Here is a 9,130-nt window from a genome sequence, read left to right as displayed (position 1 = left end):
GTTAATACTGTCTTAAGTGACTTAACACTTCTCAAACATGAGTATCATGTTCTTTCTCTGTTTTTAAGAAGATTAGAATGTTGTTTAAGTATACTATATAGAAGACATTGACAAGGCTCTGCAGTGCCTTATTTATATAGATCTGAAAGATGACTGAAGTGTTATAAAGATTAAAAGATAAAACAAGATATTTAAAATTACTGTACTTGATATAAAAAGCTGTTTTTCAAATGTCATCTTTGTTAACTCTGATTCTATAATAGATATTCTGTATATCAATCTTTGAGAACATCTTTGCTTCAGATAATCAATTAATCATCTCATTAATTAATAGTAATAAATAGTGATTCTTAACTATCATCTTATTGAGGCCTCTGTAGTCTATGCATAGATATAGTCTACTATTCTTCTTAAGTACAAAGAGTATAAGTGTCTCTGCTAAACTCTTTAATAAGTGTATTCAGTTCTTTGATTACACTTTCTCAAGATATTTACACAGAATATTCAATTCCTTTACAGACAAGTTATAAAGAGACTTATACAGTATCATTATATTATCTTCAAGACAAATCTTATATTATATCTTGATATCAGAAAACTTCACTACTTCTCTTTTTAAAAAGACATTCTTATAGTCTGTAAAGAGACATTGTATATATTCATCTTCAATAACAGATACTGCTGCTAATCTTATAGTAAGAATAATAACTTCTTTATCTATTCTCAAGTCTCAGTCATCTGCTATACAGTATATCAACTCTATTCTTTTCTCAAGATTTTTCTGATGAAACTCTTCAGATTTCTCTATCACTGTCTCTTTATCAGTGAGATGATACTGTTATATCTGAGTAACTCAGTCAATGAGAGAATTATTTTCTCTCAATTATAGAAGATTTAGAATGACATTCTCATCTATAATATTAATAATGTGAAGAAGCAGACTGCTCTTCTTGAAGATTTCTTCTAAGTCTGTGACTATATACTTCACTTGAATTATGTTAAAACAGTGATACTTTATTTTATCAGTAAACTTTATATAATCTGATAAATCTATCTTCTTTCAACTCTTCATTAAAGAAAAGAAATAGAATATGAAGTTAATATTCACTCTGAAGTTAAGTAGATATATTACTAATATCTTCTCATTCAGAGTATATATTGTGATTATAATATAAACTCAGAGATATGAGAATTATCAATTCTTTATTTCTTTCTCTTCTTTATCTTCTATGAATACATTTACTAGAAGAGAAGTTAACTTTAAGAAGATATCTTCTCAGTTTCTTCTCTTCTTCAGCTTCTTATAATCACTAGTATAGTAATTATCAGCTTCACAGTTAAAACAGAGATCTTTATTAAATCTTTCTTAATATTTTTTCACAGTGAGTGAAGAATTAGAATACTTGAAATTCTTCTTTACTTTCTTTATACTGAAGCTGTCACAGTGCTGTTTAGATTCTATTATTAATTATTTAGAAGAGATCTTATTAATCTTTTTCTCAGAGTATTAATTATTCAAATAGATTTGAGAAGCTAAGTTAACAAGCTCAGTATGATTAATTAATGAACTCTGATACTATAATATTATTATTCATATCTTATAAGTCAGCTTCATAAGATAAAGCTGTGTTTTTAATTAATTCAAATTATTGATCAATTTCTCTCAATATTCTTTAAATCTTATATTGAAATCAGAAGAATTCTCATTATCTTATTAATATAATAAGTTGAATAACTGCACTACTATAAAGCTGTAATTACAGTGATCTTTAATTTAATTCAGTAGAAAGTTCTTGAATTCTTTCTAAGTTATAATAGTATTAATACACTCAAGCTCTCTCTTCTTAATAATTCAAGTAGTCACAGAGATGTCTTTAAGATGGTTAGCAGTGTATATTACTTATATCTTATAAGTATTAAACTGACTCAGATTAAGATGAAATTTTCATTCAAGAATACAGATAAAGTTGTGAAATTCAGATAATATATTTCTCTTATAATTCAGAGAATTTTCAATCTTAATCTCTCTATCTTTATAATAGATGTAGATGTGTAGAGGCTGCAGCAGTGACAGAGTAATTGAAGAGCTTATATTAAAATATACAGTAAGTTCAGAAATCTCAGATTTCTGCTAAGATAGAGATATACACACTTTAGAGAATAATATGAAATTTTTTTCAGAGAATGAGATCAGATCAGTTTTAGTACAGATGTATAAGATTATATTAATCTATTAATAGAGCTCAACTGATTCAAACTTATAATCAGATCAAGTGATTTAAATTATTATATAATAGAATCAAAGTGATGACTAGTCAGTGATATTATATAGAAGTAGTTGTTTAAAAAGCTGTATAAGTAAGCTTGACTATCTTGCTTAAATAGTGAGCTTATAGACTACAGAATTATTGTAAGAATATCACAGATATGATACTTAGTATACTATAAAGATTATATGAGAAATATAGTAACTCTTATATATATTCTTATAGAAGAAAAACAAATCACTGATCTCTTTCATGAGAAGTCAGTATTTAGTTATTCTATATAGACGGCCCGGTGGCGTAGTGATTAACTACGCTACTATGAAGCCTCAATTAGCGGCCTTCCCCCCGGGAAATGAATGCTAAGAGAAGGCAGGTTCGAACCCTGTAAGAGTCATCTTAATCACAGCTTTCACTGTTAAGTTATAAAACAGTATCAGAAGCTTCTGAGTACACTATAGTGAATTATTATCAAGCTTAAGATATTCACTCTGAGAGTTCTCAGATGCTAATTCTTACTGATCTTAGAGTTAACAGCTCTCTGAGTACTTTAAGTTAGATTAGTACTAGAGTGATTGAGATCTAGAGTGTCTGCAGAATAGTAAATTATTATTAAGCTTAACTAATCAGATCTCATCTTTCTCACTCTAGATACTCACTTTCAGAGAATCAACATTTAAAAACTATCTGATTAGAACATCTCAGGTCTAGTAAGAATCTAGATGAGATGAGACCTAGGCACTCTTAATAGATGATTAATGCAAGCAAGACCATGACAGCTAATTAATAGGCTGAAATACTGAGATTGACAGCTGAAAGATTAGAGACTTAACTAGAATTGAGTAGCTCTGATGTTATTCTTAGTGAGAATCTCACTTATAAGTAAGCTAGTTACAGAAGCTAGCTGAGTAGTGACTCTTTAGAAGAAATGATAATCTCTGAAACAGGTCTGAGAGAACAGAGACAGCAGTCAGTTATATAGAGTATTAAAATATGTATATAGCTTAAGATGTAAACTGCAGAGATCTTATTCTGTAGATCTCTCTTTACTGTACTTATTTCTTTCTATTCTTTTCTATCTATCTATTTAATATGTTTATCTTTAAGACTATATTCTCTTTTTCTTTGTTATGATATTTTCAAATGATTTCAAAGTATCAGAAGATGTTGAAATACTGCAATTTGTAAACAGTTTTTATATTCTGAGCTGAAATTTTCTGATTTTGCATATCTGAAATTGATAAATGTATAATAGTTGACTCTATAGATATAGGAAAAACTCTGAGAACTAAAGATTCTCAGGTAGATATTATAGTCTCTGACTGTATACATCTATAATTAAAGAATAATAATAATAATAATAATTCTATATAGACAATGAGCAGATACTCTTCTCTTATTTCATGAGTGAGAATAGCTGCAGTGATATCTCAGCAGTGTCTCACTATCATAGAAGAGTAATCTACTGATCTTGTATAGAAGTAGAATTCTTATATTCATTAATCAGATCTTTCTATGTTATATCTGAATGATGTCATGAAGTAGTTGGAAACCGGTTCAAACAGTCTGCGGGATGAATGGAATCATCCGCATGAAAGTGATGAGCCGTGTGAAACCGCAACGAGGCCTTGGCGCGGCCGGGGGCGTGACACAGACTGAAACTTATCAAAGAACAGGAGTAAATTGATGACCTGTGTGTCACTAAGTGACATGAATTTCAGAACTGTCTCACAGCATAACTGTGTTTTTGAGACAGAGTATTTCTATTTAATTGCATTTCAAAGAGTATAAGTGATTTGATTTTCATTATATTTAAAGAAACATGATCTGACATCTGTACTCAATGAGTTCAAGATAAATGTATAGAGTTACTGATTTCTGATATCTCAGAATAATGTCTATTCAGTATCTCTTTATAGAGAGTTCTGAGTCTGTCATTTCTCTATTATATATTAATACTGTGTATTAATCAGTTTCACTTTCATGAAGATGCTTTACGTAATGTAATTGAATATATCAGTTAGACTGTTTAATCTCACAGCATTCTTAACATCTTTCTTGAATTAAGAGATTGCCTTGTCAACACAGCTATTCAGTTTATAGAGATTGAATTTCAATCTTTCACTGAGAGTAGAATTTCATGTGACTGTACAGACTGTTGAGATAGTGATAAAATAATTGTTGACATTCTGAGATTGATCTGTGAAGGTTGAGAATCTGTGTTGATGAAGTTTTTTCAGTTGTAATTTGAGCTCTAGAACTCTTCATCTCTTCTTCTTCACCTCATATAGCTGTCTTCAGTCAACCGCTCCACCACGAACTCGCTCAATTCTTCGAATAAGAACCCGCTGATAGATCCATCGAAAGGCCCTTGATCATACGAGCATTTTGACCCCATGGCCGACCGCATACCCCGTGTGGTGGTGGAGTTATCCAGCCAAATGTGAACCAGACAGCGTTCGAAACTCCTGTGTGGGATTATCCCCTGTTCACCCCTATCACACCACAATCCCGGGTCAAATTGCCATACAAATTGTAAGATGAAGAGACCTAGTCATATGCATCAATTTTCTTGATTTTGGAAGATTTCTGATCTGTAATTATGAAGATATCTAAGAAGCAATCTCTGTAAAAACCCTGTCTATCTTTGATGTTTCAAAACATCAACACTAAGTCTCACTCATGTACCGCCCTTCTCAATCTGGCCTACTCTCAGCAGAAAGATACAAAAAGATACCTTGGTAATAGTATCAAGTATATAATCAACAGACATATCTAAAGTGCAACCTCTGTGTCTGTCTCTGATGTATCAAGACATCAATGTTAAGTTTCACTCATGTATCACTCTATTCAACCTGGCCTATCTCTGATAGAAAAGATATAAAAAGATATCTCATCAGCAGTATTTAATACATATTCAGCAGATAATAACAACTAGAACATCAGTATACTTCAAGATCTGACTGAGTCTTTGATCTCTGCATAGTGAGATATATTAAATCTAGTCTTAATATCTCAATATTTAATAGATTCTGCAAGGAATTGAGAACAGCAATACTAGATTTCTATTAAATTTAAGAATTAACTCTATTTTGATGTAATCATTGACAAAGTCTTCTATTTTGATATATAAATAACCAGTTTCTCTACATTCTGCTGATAATATTTATATTATTATATAAAAACAGACTTATATTCTCTATAATATCAAGACTCTGAAGAGAAAAAGTCTTGATAAAGAGTATATAATAGTATATATCTTAGTAGTTTCTATCTCATTCTTCTGCAGCAGTTAATATAAAAAAAAAACATATTAAAATTAGTTTTTTACTTCTCTTAAAAAAAGTAAGATATTTTTCTCTGAGTTTTATATAATATTTTTACAAAGAATTAAAAATAGAGTTATTTTCTATCATAATTTCACATTCTTTTAAATAAGAATTACTTTTTCAGTGACTGAAGAGCTTTTATTAATATTTAATTATTTTTTATACTCTTTATTAACTGATTTAAGTTGCACACTTGTTATGTGAGAAGAATTGAATAATTTAGAATAAAATTGAATGATTTTAATTAATTTCTCTGTAAAAAATTAACTTATTTTTTATCTATTTTTCTCTTAAAAACTGTCATATTATCTGATGTATTATTAATTAATATTATACTTTTTCTCACTATATCTCAAGAAAGAGATTGTAAAGATTTTATTAATTCATCTTAAAAATTAATTTTAGTTTATTATATTCTCTTTAAAAATCTAATCTAGTTACTGAACTAATGTGAAAAAATCAGGTGTTTTATATATAAAAGTCTTTCATTCTTCTTTTGAAACAGTCTGATTAGCTTTTCAGTTGAAAATACACTAATAAATCACTTAAATTAAAATAGTCTGACTAACTTTTCATTTGAAAATAGGCTGATAAATCTCTCAATTGAAACAGTTTAATCAACTTTTCATTGAGTAAAATAAGTTTAAAAATACTCTCAGTTAATGTGAAAAAAGATACTTTCTCAGATACAATTTCTAAGATTAAAATTCTGAAGAGAAGAAAGAAGAAAGAAATAGAGAAATAATAAGTTCTTGAAATACAGACACTTGAAAAAATAAGTAAAATTCTTGAAAAACAGTATCTGAGTAAGAAGAATGAAGAAGTGCTGTTAATTCTTCATACTCAGACTAGATAACTATAAGAGATGATCAAGTTCAAACTTGGAATTTAAAACACAGTTTAAAAAATATTGAAAACTTCTAGTATAATTACTGACTCTTTATCATCTACTTTCTCTTCTTCTTCTTTGAATCAGAAGAAAATATATGCTCAAGCAGCAGAATCTACTGTCTCTAAACCTGCTATCTCAAAATCTGTTTAAAATTCTGAGAAAACTGAGAAGAATGTTACTTATACTTCTGTTCATAGAAAAGAAGAGAAAAAAATGTAAAAAGAGAAAAACTTTCAAATCTTCAGAAATAGAAGACTTATTCTTAAAGTTTTAAATCAGAAGATCTTATAGAGAAACAAGCTACACTTAAATCTCATCTTCAGAATTAGAAATGAAATTAATTAGCAGTTTTTTTCTTAGTTAATAACTGATATTGAAGTTCAAAAATCAGTTAGAACTTCAATTAAGTTATTATTCTTTGAAACTTTCATTATTCTGACTACAATGTCTGAATTCAGTGCAGAATTTCTCATTCAGAATGAGAATCTCTGAAAATTAGTAATAGAATCTTTGTTAAACACAATAATTCTATCTAAGAAAGATAAAAAGTAAGATAAATTCATTCTTTATAATATTTCAGTTGAAATTTTTAACTGTGAGAAAGAAATACTACTTCTTAAAAATAAATTAGAAGAATACAATTCTATTCAACTGAGAAAAGAGTCTCTATAACTATTATTATTATTATTATTATTCTTCTTCTTTCATTATACTCATCTACAAGCGGAGCTTATGATGAGTTCTTACGTGATGTTAAATACAGGTCAAGTGTTGATTATACAGAAGAAAATACAGGTATTAAGATTATGTTAAGATTAGACTAATTATGTAACTGTGTCTGAGACCAGGATCAGAATATTTAATAGTCTTATTATCAATTCAACTGATCTCATTACACAGTTTTAACATTAAGTAGTAGTCTTATACTATCTCAGTGAGACTTACTATCTACTCTTATTATATTTTTCAAATAAGATCATGATTTTTACTTCTCAATTTAAATTATTTTTATTGCTTTAAATGACTTTAAATCTTATTTAAGTGTTATCAAAAAGCATTACTTTTTAAAAAATTAAAAATAGTTTAAAAAAAACCTTAAAATGTTTAAAAATAGTAACTTTATATCAAGAATAGAACTAAATGAAATCAAATAAGATCACTTTCTCATTTTTTTCAAGTCATGATTTCATTTTGAGATCTGATATGTAGTCACTTTGTATGTTTTTTTAATGATTAGTCCTAGCGGGATTCACATCAAGAAATGTATGAGATCAGACCAAATGAAATCAAATGTGAAATTCATGATTTCAGCGGCCAGTCTAGTCAAGATAACAAGAACATAGGAAAATACAAAGAAGTGAGAAATAGATACATATGATAATAACTTCTCAGCTCAGAAACATAGAGTGATTCATTGAAGCAATTTATACATCTCTGTATTTATTAGAAACCTGATGTGCTTGAGTTCTGAATTTAATGTATCCTCTGCGGGTTTCGAACCCACGCGTCTTGATTTCTCACGCCAAGGCACTACTGAGTCGCCGCATTAATTATTCAGCCACCGGGGCGAGTCTCTATAACTAAATTCAATTGAGTTCAGATAAAGCAGAAGAAATGCCTCTGTTCTAGTATATATAAAGGCACTTAAACAATCAAGAATCTCTGAAGTAAGAGTGACAGATTTGAAAATGAGAGTTTATAAATACAAAGACTCATGAATGAATCTCAAAGCTCAAACACAGTATTCAAACTATCAAAGATATGAATACTTTGCAATCTCTTATTTCAAAGACTCAAAATGTGCATTCTATACTAGAGATTATAAAACTAGTAAGTATAAATATGAAACATGCTCAAAAAGAGATGCAATATATTAATATACTCTGCTTAAATGCTTTAATTATAAAGAAAAACATGTATTTAGCTCAAAAGAATGTATATTTACTTTAAGAAGTCAAAAGAACTGAAGAAAAGATAAAGCTCAAAGTAAATCTAAAACTAAAGAGAAAAGTCAAATCAGTAAATTTACAACTATAAGATTAAAAAAAAGAAACTCTTAACTATCTAAATCTTCAAACTTCAATTCTTCAGCTAAATGTAAATAGAATTTGAATTCTTAAACATCTGTTAAGATTAGAGAATTGAGAAATGACTCTGATAATAAACTAGATAGAATGTAAGTAGTTAAGATTCTCACTTTTTAAAATAGTTAGAATCTACTATCTGATAATAGTGATTAGATCTCACTCTATCTCCAATCTCTTTTAGTATAAATATACAACAAAAACAATAAAAAAAGTTTAAAAACTCTTTAAAAATTATATTTATTCAAAACAATGTAAATAGAAACTCAAATTGTATTTATTCTTATCTTCAAATTATATTTGAATACAAAGTTGATTTTGTACTTCTTCAAAAACTGAATTTTAATACTAAGTAAAAATATATTATTTCTTATTCAAGCTATTACTGTTTTCTATCTTAAAAGTCTGAGAAAAAGTCAAGAGTAGTGACCTATGAAAGAAAGAGATTAAGATATTAATTTAATTTAAGATTTAATATTATATCTGACTTTGATATTCTAGTGCGTGATATTATAGTTAAAGAGAATGAGTTTGATACTATACAGCTTATAAATATCTATA

The 9,130-nt window shown here is 28.2% G+C and overlaps 1 protein-coding gene across 1 annotated transcript; it reads left to right on the top strand.

Annotated features, from left to right (window-relative positions):
• Positions 1-8,227: 8,227 nt before the first annotated feature.
• On the top strand, positions 8,228-8,420 carry BDBG_16514 (uncharacterized protein; the record flags this gene model as incomplete). The annotated part of the gene is made up of 1 exon (XM_031724457.1): positions 8,228-8,420. A coding segment is annotated over one exon (193 nt), but the record flags the coding sequence as incomplete, so codon positions are not given.
• Between the last annotated feature and the right edge of the window lie 710 nt (positions 8,421-9,130).

The sequence above is a fragment of the Blastomyces gilchristii genome (genome assembly GCF_000003855.2).
Source record: "Blastomyces gilchristii SLH14081 genomic scaffold supercont1.3, whole genome shotgun sequence".
Taxonomy (NCBI): domain Eukaryota; kingdom Fungi; phylum Ascomycota; class Eurotiomycetes; order Onygenales; family Ajellomycetaceae; genus Blastomyces; species Blastomyces gilchristii.
Note: the sequence above shows the minus strand (reverse complement) of the source record. Positions and strands in the feature narration are given on the sequence as shown.